The sequence below is a fragment of the Molossus molossus genome, unplaced genomic scaffold (assembly GCF_014108415.1).
Source record: "Molossus molossus isolate mMolMol1 unplaced genomic scaffold, mMolMol1.p scaffold_m16_p_11, whole genome shotgun sequence".
NCBI lineage: Eukaryota > Metazoa > Chordata > Mammalia > Chiroptera > Molossidae > Molossus > Molossus molossus.
In genome coordinates this window covers 80,277,528-80,293,985 of record NW_023425346.1, presented here as the reverse complement: position 1 = coordinate 80,293,985, position 16,458 = coordinate 80,277,528, and the positions used below count along the sequence as shown (strand labels likewise).

Below are 16,458 nucleotides of genomic sequence, written 5' to 3'. Positions count from 1 at the left end.
AAGCAGTCCTCATTTTGAACAGAGACCCTCAACAATCTCTCTGCAGCTCACAACTGCGCATTTCAAACGCATTCTTGAATCTTAGGTTTCTTTTATGAGATGTAGCCATTCCGTTTGCATGTATTTTATCACACTCTACAATTTAAGTAAAATATTCTCTGGCTAATATCGTGTTTTCCTCTTCACTGGGCTCTGCTAATTGGGAACCTGCTGTGCAATATGTCACTCGAAGTGTGCAAGGCGGCCGGCACGCACTGCCCTCCAAGGGCGTCGCCAGCCATCGGCAGGGCCTGGAAGCAGGTGACGAGGTTTCTGTGGGCCAAGCAGGCCCTTCCTTTATAAACAAATGACAGGCATATGTATCCTTTGGAGAAAACCATGCTGTTGAGTGACTGATGGCTGCAGTAGTGTGGTTTTCTACTTTTTTTTAGGTCTAGTTTCTAAAACCAATGTTAATACTGAGCAAATAGTCCACTCATCAATAATACCAAAAGGAAATAACAGGAAAAGCACAGTTGACAATTTAGACACAAGATACATCAAATGTTCATTATAGGCTTCTTAGTACTTGTCAATCTCAAAGAATTCTATTTCTGCTGAATGCTGCATTTCTTTTGCTAGAGGGTGGAGGGAATCCTATGAGGAAATTACAGAGGATAGCTTATTCCTCGATCTGGAAATAAATTATATTTACATATTTTTTGTAAGTTAAATTACAGCAACCTCCTCCCTGGGGACTCTTGTATGTTTAGAAAGTAACTCTGGTGCTCATTTTAACATAACTTGACCCTAATCTTAAACACAGTGAGAACTCAAATCAAGTATCCTTGGTGAGTCTGAAAGTACTGAGGCAGAGTTTTTCAGACAGTTGGGATTTGACACTATAAACAATAAAACAACAACAACAAAAATAAACTCTTATGAATGAAACCCTTCTAAAATGTACAGGGGATCTCGGTGTCTTAACCAAATATATCAAAATAAGTTTCATCGTTTATTGAAACTCATTAGTCATGCATATTTAATATTGCCTTACAGCAGTATTAAAATGAATGTGCAGCGACACGAATGTTGCTGAATGAATGAATGAACGGACCGTTATCACTGCAACATGGTAGGAGAGGGAGGAAGTACCTGGGCAGGCGGCACTGCACAGCGCTCAGGAGCCCAGACCTCCGCAGTGCTGCCCAGGGCTAAACCTTGGCTCTGCTACTTACTAGCTTGTGGGACCTGGGCAAGTGATCACACCTCTCTGTGCTTTGATTTCCTTATGCAGAAAATGGGTATAATTACACTCCCTACCTTACAGGGTGGTTAGATAAAGCGAGTTAAAATTTGTAAAGTAAGAATAGTGTCTGGCACAGGGTAAGTTCTATAGAAGCTTTTAGAAAACAAACAAGCAGATGAATAAATAGATCTGTTTCAGCTTCCAAACGACTGGCAGGTTCTGCTTTTCGAGTTGTCTAGGCTTTTTACAGATCCTTTGCCTTCTCTGTTTTTCGCCCTCCCGCTAGGGCTGTGTCTGAGATCCTTTCTTTCCTCCAACTTAGAAGGGTAATGCGGTGTGATGGTCAGGGCCCTGGACTTGAGAGCCAGGGTCCATGGCCTCAGTTTAGTACACAATGTTTAGAGTAGCCTACCATGAATAATAATAGCACTCACTTTATATGGCGGTTGTCGGGATTAATAAATTAAATGTGTTCGTAATGACAATAGTGCCTGGCACACAATAAGAGCTCAGTAAGTGAGCTCTTAATCCTTTTCTTTATTTCTGTAGGTTAGAGTGGTCTTTGAAGGAGGGCCTGAGGCACTGTCCAGTGAAGAAATTACACGCTTTCACAACAATTTCTCAAGACATTTACGTCTACTCTTTAGAATTTGACGTGTTTTTTTTTCCCCTTCTTTCTTGATGTCTGTCTACTTCTCAATTGATAAAGCCACTGACATAGAAAGTGTATTAGATGTGGTGTCTAGTGATGGCGAAACATGTCAACTGTGAACAAAAGTCCTTGACCCACTAGTACAATTGCCAGTGGCCTCGCATAATGGCAGCACTTCCACTGTTTCCGCCCGTCTTCAAGAACTCAGGTGCTGCTATGAAGACGGGCTCCCCTGGGCCGTGGCGTGAGGGAGCCCTTGCCTTTAACTACGGTTCTGACCTTTACACGCACTTGGTTTCTCATCCTTTGATCTCTTGTGATGATGTGGTTTTAGTGTCAGAAAGACTCATGGTCTTCGTAGAACCAGAGTCTTTAAGAGCCACAAGGTGTGAAAGGTCACCTCAACTAACTCTTCATCTTGTAGATAAGACCCTGAGGCCCCAAGACGAGACGGATGTTCCAAGGTCGCACAGCTGGCCAGTGGCCAAGTCAGGAGCAGAACTCTGGTTTCTTGAACTTTCCCCAGAGCCACAAAACTTTGGCTAAAACTGTGGCCAGTCTGAGGCACAGAGTGTTGCTGGTCCTGAATCCCAAGAAATCAAAACTTTCCCTATTAGTATAGATTTGCTCTCTCTCTGATGCTGGTTGCATTTCAGTTAGCTTTTTGTTTCAGTAGAGAGGTGCCTATCATGAAGTAAAGGAAAACCAAAGAGTTCATCAAAAAGATATAAGGACAGAAGGGTAATGTGGTGTGATTACCACATGCTATAAGGAAAGCCTTTCGGAAGGAGGTTTCAGACCAGTATGAAGAGTCCTCATTAAAACTTAGGTCGCATGCGTTTAGAGCCCCGGCTCAAGGCAGACTGTGGAATCTACCCACACGGTAACATACCAGTTAGCACACTTTATTTTCTTACATTACTTTACCAAACTACACATTAATTGACAAATTAATAATAAAAACTCAAATCTCTCCTGACTCTCGGGAGACAACCTTCCCTGTCTCAAAAACAAACAAACAAGCAAGCAAGCAAGCAAGCAAGCAATAAGTGGCAATGTCACTTGATGCAATAACATCAAGGATCTGCTAAATAAGTGAATTTCTTTGTAGATACGTTGAGATATAATCAAGAATTATCAAAGAAATAAAAAGGTGCTTTGTACATATACATGAAACAAATATTCATATATATGTATATGTATACCTACACATGCTACGTCCATTAAGTCCGTCGTAGTTACACATGCGTGTGCTACCATTTTCTTGAATGTGATCAAGTGCACACTCTTGCAATGGCCAAATGGATACAAGGCAAAATAAAGCTGGCGGCAGGCTGGCAGGTGTGTAAGGAGGGAAGTAAGTGTAGTAGGAGGCACTGTGGGGTTAAAGCCAAAGCGAGCACCCAGCGCACTTAAATAATGAGTGTCGTGCTGAATTATGTTAATGTGAAAATATTTCAGACATGTAAGTTAGACTAGCAAGATAGTTTGCCATTTTACGCTACATATTAAAAGTTCTTCGAGTGGGAGAGTGACACAGTGATTAACTGCAAAATATGACATATTTTACTTTTGAAGGGAGTTAGCGTGTGCTCACGGCTGAGCAGGCTGCAGAGGACGCTGTGGGGAGCTGCGGGTTGACGGCAGGCCAGAGACGTGCCTTAGATAAAGGCTGTGTTTTCAGCATGAACAGCCGGGGAATCCATCAAACAGGAAGGATGCTCAATGTCCAATTACACTGCGTAAGGAATAAACAGGGTATCATGAAACACATGCCAGTGTCCTGAATGCAGTGACTAATCAGGAATGTGAGAGACATTCAGGACACAGCCATGACTGTTCAAGGAGAACTGTCCGAAGTAAAAGCTGGGGAAGAAGATTTTTAGGGGCATACTGAAGTCTGAGGTGTCCATGAACAGGCTTCAGCAACTGGCTACTACGAGTGAGAGTAGATGAGTGTGCGTGTGTGTGTGTGTGACAGAGAGAGAGAGAGAGAGAGAGAGAGAGAGAGAGAGAGAGAAAGAGAGAGAGAGAGAGAGAGAAAGAGAGAGAGAGAGAGAGAAAGAGAGAGAGAGAGAGGACAGAGAAATAAGACAGAACCAAGATAGAGGGGAATATAAACACGTAGAGAATAACCAAATATTGTCTAAACTGTTACTATATTCTGTCCCTGACATATCACAGTAGAAAATATATTTCCTTTATATTTATTTACTTCTTACTTAGACACACATATTCTAAATTTTTGTATGCTAATCATTGACCTAATAGTACAAATAAGTTTAATACATCCCCGATTCCATTTTGGTTCAAAGTACAGGCAAGTTTGATCAGATCTGGCTTTCATTCCTCACGCAGTAGCAGTTTTCTGCTTCACAAGACTGGCTCCATCCCTAAAGCTGGGCTTTCCACTTTTATTTATTTATTTACTTATTTTAAAAACAGGATGGCCTCCCAGTCTGGCTTCCTCAGCCCTCCTGGCTCCCTTCCAATTCCTCCCAAGCGTCACACGTCCAAACCCCATGGCTGCTGGTCGCCTAGGCAACGCAGCGACTTGCAGGAGGGTGCAGGTCAGGAGATCCCAGGAGGGAGAGTTTCAAAGCTTTAGATCTGTTCCTTCCATCTCGAAACTGTCGTTGGCTCTGTTTCTTCCCCTTCACCATGCTGCTCCTACATTCAAGCCCTTCTCTCCTCTTGCCAGTCCCAGACTGGTAACTTTATCTTTGGCTTCTTCCATCCACTCATTCTCCACAACCTAACTCACTCAACTTGAGAGTGTCACCCAGGCTTGACACCCCTCAATGCCTCTCTGCTGCTCTCTGGGGAAGCATGGTGCCCACAGAGCATGGCAGACAATGCCCTTCCCATTGATTCTTCCCCAGATACCATATGCTTCAGCCACAGCGAACACACTCTGCATTTCCCTCTCCCATCACTTGGTTTTTCCAGACTAAATTGCCCTTCCTGCCTACTAAGCTCCTTTCTATTCTCCAAGGAACCATTTCAACACTACTCCTCCTGTAAACCTTCCTTGATACCTGCAGGCAGGGTTAGTGACCCATCGCTCTGGCTCCAACGGCATACTGTATCTAAAGCTGAGCAGGCAGGCTGCTTCCCAATGATCTGTGTGTGGTCTCTTCGAAGGAAGCTGCATTCCTGATGGGCAGGGATGCTTTCCAATCTGTTTGAGTATTTTCTGCACTGTGCCCAGTGTAGGGCTCCATTAATACTTTTGAATGAATGAGTGAGCAAATTAATGATTTAATGATCAATACTGTGGAGAAGAAACAAAGAATCAAGTCTGAGACATTGACATAATTTTGACGGAAAGATTACTGCTCATGGTTAAGAGAGCGATTCTAGTTAGGTGGTGAGAACAGAGGCTTAAACACAAGGGTCAGGGAGGAAGAGGGGGGAAGAAATGGAAGTTACTATTTCAAATCATGTAACGAAGATTTCAATAGTAAGGGCCAATTAAGGTGTTTTTTAAGATCACGGAAGAAAGAGCTTTACTGAAAAGAACAAGAAAGAAAATCTGTGAAGACAAGGAAACATCCAAAAAGGCAGCTGCTGAATCTCAATAATTGTCTCTGTGACATCTCTGAACTCTCTCTCCTGAAGGGTTTGTCTTGTTAGTCGTTAGCACAGGCCACTGGTTAGGTATTGACAGAGGGAAGGGAGGGCACTGGCGGAGCCTGTGAAGTTGGGGAGCTGCAGTCACACTCACTCCAGGGACCAGCCACCACTGCTCCACCCAACGCATTCACATCGGAGTGGGCAGTGAAGACAGGCTTCCCCCACCCCAGGGAATAAATGCCACCTCCCCAGATCAACGGGGAGGGAGAAGTGGTTAAGGGGTAGGTCCTTTCACCGGGTGCATGCACAGTAGGAGCCACCATAAAGGGGAGGAGACAAACCTGGGAGTAGATTGGGTAGGATAAGGGCAGAAACCCCTAAGATCTAGGAAAGGGATTAGATGAGGGAGGCACCAGCACAGCCCCAGGAAGATTCAGGAAGAGACTGGATAGTTCCAACGAAAGCTTACCTCTTCCCAAACCCAAGGAAATGTAGGGACAATGAACAAAAGCCCAGTCTCTCTAGCAGCCATGGGGCTCAAGCACGGCGCTGGTCACAGCCAGACCTGACTGGAACAGGGACTAAGCTGCGCTACGGCACCCGGGATGCTGGGGTGATGGCCGAGCAGCCCTGGGCCCTGGCTCTCCTCCTGGGCTCGCTGGGACAAGTACAGACCTGCGGCACCGAACGCTAGACCTCTTCCGTGGTGAGTTGTTGCTAAACCACCCATCTGGTCCTGGTGAGATACGGGGGTGGGGTACCGGGGCCAGTGACTGTGACCGACCAGCTGGGTGTCAGGGAAGTGCCTCAGCCAGTGAGCAGCCTCTCAAGGCTGCTCTAGGAAATCTCGCCACAATTGCTTAAATTCCTCCTTCACGACTGTCCATGAAATTCCTTTCTTGCAGCACCGCAAGAACCTGCTTCCAGATCATGCTGGGCAGACTTGACTTGGTCCAGGTCTTTCTCTGGCAATAGTCTGAGAGCTTCTCCGCATCCTCCCAGGACAGGCTCAGACCTTTCACTGAACCTGGCTCTGAAAGCATCCAAAGAGCCTGTGTTTCTAGTAAATATCAACCCTCCTCCGTTTACCTACTAAACCCGAGTCACACACAACTAAAACCTGAGTCAAAGCACGCTACTGTCTGTTGAAACTCTACAATAAGATTTAAGCCCTGGCCGGTTTGGCTCAGTCATTGGAGCGTCGGCCTGCGGACCAGAGAGTCCTGGGTTTGGTTCCCGCTAGGGGCATGTACCAAAAAAAAAAAAAATTTGTTTTTCCTTTATTGATTTTTAGAGAGAGAGGAAGGGAAAGGGAGAGGGAGATAGAAACATCGATGAGAGAGAACATCAATTGGCTGCCTCCTGCGTGCCCCCCACTGGGGATCGGGCCTATAACCTGGGCATGTGCCCTGACCTGGAATTGAACCGGTGACATTTTGGTGCATGGGTCAGCGCTCAGCCACTGAGCCACACCGGCTGAACTACAATAAGATTTTAGTATCTAATGAATGAAATCTGGATCCCGTATCCTTGCACTCTGGGCTGTATCCTCTGGCCGATCAGCCACAATACAGGTTGCACAGCTCAGCTGACTTTCCCTCTCTGTGCTGTTCCTTCTTCCCTTCCTTCTCTCTGAAATTCCCCTTCTCCCTGGGCTCGCCGCATGTCCTTCTCCTGCTCATACGTAAGATTCAGCTCAGATGTTTCCTCCGCTCCTCTATCTAGAAGCATTTCCTCTGCCTTAGAGCCCAGAGCGTTTTATCTGTACCTTCTGGTAAATGTCACATTGTGCCTGTATTCTACTTGTCACTTTACCTTCTAGCCTACCGTCTTCCTGAGGGTAGGGTTTACGTCTCATCCTTCTTTGCATTATCCCAACAGTTTTGCACATTCTACACACTAAAGTAGAATAAATAGAATTATTTTTACATTAAAATTTTAATGCCACCAGTCTGTCATTTTTTAATTCAAGATTGAAGCAGGCAATGGAAATGAATGAACAAAATTAATACATCCAGACAGTCTTTCAAGAAACCCCAGAGACAGTGATCTACAGCATTATTGCGATTATCACTCTAGGTTGTGAAAATGTCTTTGAGTAAGATAGCAGTCTTCAAAAATGTTGGCATTGGAGATAGCTAAATATAGGTAAGTTTCCAGCTAATAGAGTTAGCTATTCTCTTGTGTGGCTTTATTTTTAGCTGATTGTAATAAAAAGTGTAATAGGAATAACTCCAGCATTGCTACAAGAAAAATGAAAAAATTTTTCACAGGATTATCATGGGACATAGAATGAAATAAAATACACATTTTTAAACAGCCATAATAAATATAGAAAATAGCAAAGGGGCGATTTAATGATTTTTAAAACTCATCAGAAGAACAAAATCTATGAATTCCACTAGACAAATGGTGTGTATACTTAGTAAATCTCTCTCTCATGCTTGTGTGACTCTACAAAATATTGATTTTTGGGGGTTCTATTACAAAATGGATATAATATTGGGCACTCTTTTCAATATTTTAGATTATATGTGGAATTGCTTTAATTTTTAGATTCTATTAACTTTCTTGGAACAGCTATTTTTGAAATACCTTTAGGGTTTGCCAATTACAAAACAAGACAAATAGAAACCTAAGCTTTATGTCTTCTCAGCTTTGTTTTATGCCTTCCCATATAACTTTTCTTTGAGTTCTGCTGTTCTAGTTTTTAACTTGGCAAAAGAAAAGTCAACACTTTTCTTAAATATTTTATAATATACGACGGATCTTAACAAATTCCAAGAAGCAGATTATGAACAATAGAAGCTGTCAGCTCTGAGTAGCTTTCGCCAGAAAGAAATCGCAGACACTGAGATTTCCGCTCTGGAGAGGAACAGTTGAAATAAGGTGGCTGGGTCTCCCCAGAAACACCGTAAGGAGGTGCAGCATTTCACCATACCTGTGGCTGTACTCCTCCAGGCCCAGGTCCGGAGTGGCGCGCGGCGGCGGGGAAGGCGGCGCTGCGTTCTCGGCCCACCCGGCCCCGGGAAGCGACGGCTCTGCAAACCAAGGACAGATGGGGCTGCGGTAAACTGGAGGCAGAGTCCTCAGCGCCTGGGTTGCTGCAGTCCAACTCTGACACCATTTTCAGCCGCACATAAACCGACCTTGAGAAGAAGTCCTCGCAGGGAACGGAAGGGTGTGAGAGCGTGAGTCTGTGGAAGGAAATCCAAGCCCGCTCGTGTTTTGACGCTGGTGACCTGCTGGCACTCCCGGCCAGTCCGCGCACCTTGACTGCCTTTTCCAAACGGGGAAAGGTGACACACGCTCATTACCTGAGATTTGTGGGGGATTAACAGAGCTATTCCTTTCACGACAGTTTTGTAAACAGGAATCTATAATGGATGCTCTGATTATATGGTGATTTAAGCATTTGTCTTAGTAACAAAAAGTGCTTAAAAAATCATGAGATACAGTATATTTACTCATCATTTAGATACAGTACAGGGAAAAAATACTCTGTTTGCATTTGTTTCATAATCGAAATCCCTGGGTTTGGGGCCTGGGAGCAAAGGCCTGGGGTCTGAATCTTGGTTTTCCCACCCACCAAAAGTCAATACTTTTTCAGCCTGTTCTATATATAAAAAAAGAAACACATATTCTGAATATTATAACAACTAGTGACAAGTAAGGTTTATTGGGATGGTTTCTGTGTACCAGTGTGCTAAGCATTCTGTACATGATGTCACTTAATGCTCATCTCTAATGACAATATTAAATAATATATAAAAGCATCAGGGAGCATCCAGGCTAAGAGTAGTTTGTGGAGCAAGGCTGCCTGTTTTCAATCACAGCTCCTAATGCTGTTTAAACTTGGGCAAATTGTCCAACTTCTGTAAGGCTTGGTTTTTGAATCTGTAAGGTGGGGATAAGAATACCTTCATTGAAGGAATATCATGCTTATATAAGATGGTGCATGTTCAAGCAGTGATTATATAAATGCAAAGTGCTAATAAGTAAATAAAGGGTTATTATTCTATACATCATGAACTCTACCTTGCAGCTATTACAGTCAGATGGTTGGTAAAAAGTGGGCGCTCTTTGTCCCTGATTGCCGGAACAAGGAGACAGTCTCTCTGTCCCTGAAAGAGGCTGCTGGTAACAGGACCTGCTTTGACTGGCACGCGTGCCAGGTTTGATGGTCAATCTTACGTGTCAACTTGCCTGGGCCATTGGGGTACCAGGCTATTTGGTCACATATTACTCTGGGAGCTTGATTTGGATAAGATTAACATTTCAGTCAGTAGACAGAGTAAAGCAGATTGCCCTCCCTAATGTGGGCGGGCCTTATCCAACTAGTCGAGGGCTTAAACAGAATAAAAATGCTAACACTTTTCTGAGTAGAAGAGAATTCTTCTTCCCTGACTGCCCTCAAACTGGAACATCAGCTTTTTCCAGCTCTCAGACTCAAATGGAAAAATCACTTCTTTCTGGGTTTTGAGGCTTCTGGTCCTTAGACTGGACTACATCATTGACTCTCCTAGGTCCCCAGCTTGCCACCTCACCTGAAGATCTTGAGACTTGCCTACCTCCATAAATGAGTGAGCCAATCCCTTACAGCACTGCCCCTCAGCACTGTCCCCTGCACTGCCCCCTGCACAGTCCCCCTGTACAGTCCCCTGCACTGCCTCCTGCACAGTCCCCCTGTACAGTCCCCCTGCACTGCCTCCTGCACTGTCCCTTGTACTGTCTCCCTGTACAGTCCCCCTGCACTGCCTCCTGCACTGTCCCTTGTACTGTCCCCCTGTACAGTCCCCCTGCACTGTCCCCCGCACTGCCCCCCTGTACTTCCCCCCTGCACTGCCCCCCTGCCCTGCCCCCTGCAATGTTTCCCTCACCCCCACCTGGTGATCATGTGACTGGTAATATGGCAGCTATCAGGCAGCTGGAGACTTGCTGAGAAAAACACAGCAGAAAGACTGCAGTGCAAATTAGGGACTGGGACATATTGGGACATCTTTCCTGCAGGCTCTAAACTCTCTATCCTCAAAATCTCAGTCCATTTTCCATGCTGGTGGTCATTATACCTGTGACCGTGTAACTTGCGTGCTCAGAAACATTTCAGTTGTGCACAACTGTCTGCAGAATTAAGGTCTGTGTCCCTGGCCACCCTTCCATCTCCATTACTCATCAGCCACCTAAGCGTACCCACTATTCCCCAGCCTCAAGCCTGGGCTGTCCTGCTTCAGTGTCTTTGCTTATATAACTATAAAACTCCATCCATCCATCCATCCATCCATCCATCCATCCATCCATCCATCCATCCATCCAAGTCCTGCCCTTCTCCCACTGTCCACCTCAAATATTCCCTTCTCTGTGAAACTTGTCCTGTTGCTCTAAAATCTGCCAATGCCTTTATAATAGTGGCAGAGAACAGTGGTGCTCACGGTGGCTGTGTCTTTCCTTTCTTCCTGGGCACACCTGGACCCGAGACCCCCCTTCCCACCCTCCTTTGCCCAGACTGGATCTTACCGGTACAATGTGAATCACTATGGTGACTGTCATTCCCCGTCCGTGGGTAGGAAAGGGGGTACACCTCCACCGTCCCCTTTCCCATCTATCAGCTACACGCAGCTGGAGGAGGCCTAGCAGACGGCTCGGCTACCGGGGCAGGAGCCACGTCCCTCGGCCTCAGCACGAAGCACTGCTCCCTTCCTGCTGCTCCTACGCCTCACTGGGCTGTGACATGAGTGAACAAACCCGAAACAGACGCATAGATAGAGAGAGCAGAGGGGGACTGGGAGGCTGGAGGACAAAGGTGGAGGGATTGAGAAGTACAGATTGGCAGTTACAGAACAGCCAAGGGGGTTAAAGTACAGTATCGGGAACAGAGCCGAGAACACTGTAGTAATAACTCTGTATGGTGCCAGGTGGGTGCTGGAAGTATCAGGGAGAACACTTTGTTAAGTATATGACCATATCTAAGTATATGACAATCTAAGTATAGGAATGACCCTTATTTTTATCAACATCTTCTATTGTTACTTGTTTTACAGAAGCCATCCTGCCAGGGCAAGATCAGGAAAAACAAACAAACAAACAAAAACATGGGCAAAAGGGATTGTGACTTTAGACAAGGGCTCAGCAAGCTAGTTCCTTGGCTGAAAAGGGGCCCATCCGGTTTGGTACCTCAAGTTGCCTTGAACACAGTCATGCCCATTCATTCATGCACTGCGTACCACTGCTTTTGAACCAGACAGGCAGAGTCCAGGAGGCAACAGGGGTTCTATGGCCCTCAAAGCCTAAAACATCTGCTGTCCAGCCCTTCACAGGCAATGTCCACTGACCCCTGCTTTAGACTGTTCTTGAGGACACTAATAGCTTGTACTCATCTCTGCATCCCTGAAGGTGTATTCTGCACATCGGAGGTATCCAATAACCATCTGTCAGACTGAAAAGTGTACTTCAGTTTCTGATCACCACTGTGGAGGCCGTGCCTGACATGCACTGGAGGGGTGGATACATGCTCGTCCCCAAAGCAGACACTTTAGGAATAATTATACTCTTATGTTTCCTCAAAGGACCCCAGGGAACACGGATTCAGTGGGACAGGATGCAGGATGAAATGTTTGAGGGTAGAGATGCGAGGCTTCAGGAGACCTCAGTGGGTGATCCTGGCAGACCTGGGGCAATGGGTGACTGAGGAAGGGACTGGGGCACACGGGAGCTGAAATGGAGGGGGGTCCGAGGGGGGCTCGAAAGGACAGGTAATAACACACCAGAGGCAAACTGGGCTTAGGCTATTCCTTGGCTTGCGCTGAGATCTGCCAGCAGATTCTTCAGAAAATACAGTGTTGGTGGACTTCATTACCATTCAAACGCTTAACGGGATTTCACGGTGAACCCCTGGGACACAGCCTCCATCCTGATTGCCACCCTGGAGCACCACATCTCCACTGCGGGCACTGCCAGCCATCCTCCAACACAAATGTGGATTTTATGGTGTTACAATTTCTACAAATGTTAGTTCTAAAAATGCCTTCTATGTGTAACAGCTTGACAGGAATATGTATGTCTAAAAAAAAGAACTGTGGAACTGTGGGTGGTATGCACTATTATTACAAAAATGGATGGAATACAGCATATCAACATTGGATTTTTAAATATACAAAGGAAAGGAAAAAGGGAAGGAAAAAAGTTAATGTTTTGGCTGTAACAGTTCCTCTCCTCACTAGACATTACATTTTGTCAAATCAATCTTGTTTTTATAAAAGAGCTCCTTAAAAGAGTTGGTTTTGGTGAGTCAACACTCCGGTTTCATGAGTCTTAGTGACCTACCATCACCTCCCATGCATCTGAGACTCAGGAACTGTCAATGGCTCTCAGAATTTACGTTGATATTATTATTACTAAAAAGCAATGATCATGATAATTTTCTGTAGCATCATGTTTATAAGTTGTTATATATTTTTTATCTTTAAGTTAATATGCTTATATAACAAGTAAGAGAATTTTATCTACTGGCCTCTTACAATTAAAATTTTAATAAGTCTATGCTTTGATAGGCCTAATTATTTTAACATAGTATATCACAGATCCACAAGGAAATCATAAAATAGATGTTCTCCGATTTTAAGAAATAATGTCTACTGAGTCACTTCTGGGAAGAACTGGATTTTTTGTGTTTACTTTAGAACACCGAGGCTGGGGGAGGGCGGGCAGTGGACCCGTGCAGGCAGCTGGTGTGAGCACTGTTCCCCCGGATCTGAGTCTCGGGAGGAGAGAACTTCCCGGTGGTTGTCTGTAGCTGCTTGTGCCCAAAGGACACCGACTGCTCGGTGGAAAGACAAACTCTGAACATTCTACTGACGTTCCAAAGTATTACTACATTTTGTTTTTAGCACGTGTTTGGAGTGATCTTTATTATTTAAAAACTTTTCTCTGGGTATAGTCTTACACTATGGAGTTCCATAGTTTAATGATGTCAGCCTTTGTTAGCCTTCCTGGATATTATCAATTTCCTTGAATATTTCAATGTCCTCTAAAAATATACCGTGTAATTATCGCTTCAGCATCAATATTTTATAGGTACTGAAAATGAAACAAGATAGGAGGTAATGTCCCCATGTTCCTGTGGGTGTCACAGGTACAATTAGGAATAAAATTCTGGACTTGGACTGTCACTGAACATGTTGCTTGAGAATTAAATGATAATCAAGTGACATTAAAGCTAGATATTTTATTAGGGACATGGCGGGCAGAGTGCTGTTTCAGTCTGTACAAAACTTGTGGTTCTTTCCCCAGATTCTCCTGCGTTGGAATCCAAGGTCTCAGGAGGAGACTTTGCTTTGTGAAGAAAAATTTTAATTTTTAAAAAGAGACACACTGAGAATTTCTTCATCTGACACAAGTAAAGTCAGCTTCTAATGGTCATTTTTAGTATCAGGTGAGAGGACTTCGAGAGTTTCAAGGGACAGTGTGAGACGGGTCCATGCTGTGGCTCGGGGGGGACATTGAGTCAGAGACAGGAATGCATCCGAGCTCTGCATGGGTCAAGTGTGTGGGCTTGAGTTAATTATTTACTCTCCCGACTTTCTATTTCTTCATCTGTAAAATGAGGATAATAATATTGCCCACTTAGAGTGTGCATGTAAATTGCCTAGCACGTATCTAACAGACAGCACACACTTAGTAAATGGTCACAGCTGTTGCAACTGCTTTCACTGAAATGGAGGAATTCAGAGGGAAAAACAGCATCTCACTCTGATGAAACAATTTAATTTAGAGAAACCTCAGTAATCTCAGAGTTGAGAGATTGTTTCCACATAGTTAACTTCTGGTAACATCTTAAGTGTAAATAAGAGATTGATTACAGAAATAACACTCCATTCGATAGATCACTATGCAACCACTCTCCGTGATGCTGCCGAATATTCAGTGACAGAACATGGCGTTCATAATGTGCTATTCATTAAAGAGAATTTCCTAAACATGACATATGGTATATCTCACCTCCATTTTACTTTATATACACATATTTGCATGAAGGGAAGACTTAAAATATATACATAAGCCCTGGCGGGTTTCAGCGTCGGCCTGCGGTCCAGAGGGACCCAGGTTCGGTTCCCTCTAAGGGCACGTACCTCAGTTGCAGTTTGTCCCCAGCCCTGGTTGGGTTGTGCGGGTGGCAGCCACTCGATGTGTCCCTTTCATGTCGATGTTTCTCTCTCTCTTTCCCTCCCACTCTATCCGAAAAATGGAAAAATGTCCTCGAGGATAAAAATTTATATATACACACACATAAAAATGTTATTGATTAGTATCTTTGGTAGATAGAAGTATGCGCAGCATTGAATTTTCTTTTTATTGCTTTTCTCTAAATTTTTTGTAATGAATAAGTATTGCTTTTATAATACAAAAATTAAAATTATTACAGAAAGTAGATTCAGGGAAATAAACTAATTTCCTTGGTGACCTGAAGTATACTTTTTGAAAAACAAAGAAGAAAATCCAGGTGTTTTCCACCTAGAGCTCTGCTAGAATGTGGTCCACAGCAAACAGTAAGGAGACAGTGCCGCGGGACCGTGACACCACCGTCCCCACTCACACGTGGCCTCAGTCCGCGGTATGGACCACACACATCTCAGAAGCAAGCACACATCTGTGAATCACATTATGACCATTTCATGATTTAATACTAGTCTACACATTATTTTAAGTTTAGTCATTTATACTTCTTAACTTCTAATATTAAAAGATTGTAAAAAAAGCCCTAGCAAGTTTGGCTCAGTGGCTAGAGCACTGGCCTGTGGACCAGTGAGTCCCAGGTTCGATTCTGTACCTCGGTTGTGGTTTGTCCCCGGCCCCAGTTGGGGTTGGGTGGGTAGCAACCAATCAATGTGTCTCTTTCACGTCGATGTTTCTTTCTCTTTCTCTCTCTCTCTTTCTCCCTCTCTCTCTCCCTCTCTCCTGTTCTGTCTGAAGATAAATGTAAAAATATCCTCGGGTGAGGATTAAAATAAAATAAGATAAAATAAAAGACTGCAAAAAACAAACAGACATGAAAACGTAAGTTGCCATTTTGTCTCCCGAGGCATGGCTTGTTTTCCAACAACCCTCCGTGTTCCCATCAAGCACAGAACGGGCACTTGAGCTGCGGCGATGCCAGGGGTCCGTCCGCCTGACGACTCCGAGTCAGCTCATCCTTCCACCTCTGTGCTCACCACCAGGACAACCAGGTCCGCACTTAGCTTAATGAATGCCTCTTTGGTTCTTTTCTTTCTTTCTTTTTTAAAAAAATAAAACCCCATGTGTGTCTCCTCACACCACTGTGCGGGCGAGGATGGAGAGACCCTCACCTCTGTGTTTGTCGTGCGGACTGTACGTGCTAAGCGGATGCAGGGCGCCGTTGTCGGTCCTCCTGTAGGTGGTGACGGCGTTTTGACAGTTCTCAAAGGGTGGCTTAGAAAATGCCCCGCACTCTGAAGGCTCCTAAGAGAGGAAAATACAAATTACATTTGCTTTTTAAATATGTGCCCACTCGGTCAATGAAAGCAAAGCAAAAGAAGGATCGGTTTATGAATAATCTTTCAAGAGTCAATTGCACATAAATCCTCAGTGGTGGAAAATCAAAATGGGCCTATCTGTTCAAACATCTCTGAACATGCAATAAAAAACACTGACAGTGTGGTGCTGGGATTAGGAGTGCTGATAGCCAACACGAAAGAGGATTAAGGGCAGTGTCCTCTGCCCCCACCTACCGCCGGCTCCTTGGATGGCCTTCCATCTGGGAGCACAGCTTGGGGTGGTGTCAACACACGCACACAGTTCATGCCCGGCCACTCTCTGCCAGCCAGCTGGCTCCCTCTCTCCCTGAGGACTGAGTGCACATGCTCTCGGACACGTCAGGACCCACGCGGGGTGCCACTGAAATGCCATGAGTGTGCCCACCACAGACACTCGGCCTCTTGGCGAGAAGCTAAAACAAGTGTCTGCGACAATGCCAGACTGGGGATCTCCG

The 16,458-nt window shown here is 44.7% G+C and overlaps 1 protein-coding gene across 1 annotated transcript in view; it reads right to left on the bottom strand.

Annotated features, from left to right (window-relative positions):
• PARD3B (par-3 family cell polarity regulator beta) overlaps positions 1-16,458 on the bottom strand; it is a 979,738-nt gene that overhangs the window by 364,624 nt on the left and 598,656 nt on the right. The window contains exons 13-14 of the mRNA XM_036254726.1: positions 15,797-15,929; positions 8,398-8,497 (exon numbers count right to left, since the gene is read on the bottom strand). Of these exons, the coding sequence (XP_036110619.1) occupies positions 8,398-8,497; positions 15,797-15,929 (233 nt within the window). The remainder of the gene's footprint in view (positions 1-8,397; positions 8,498-15,796; positions 15,930-16,458) is intronic.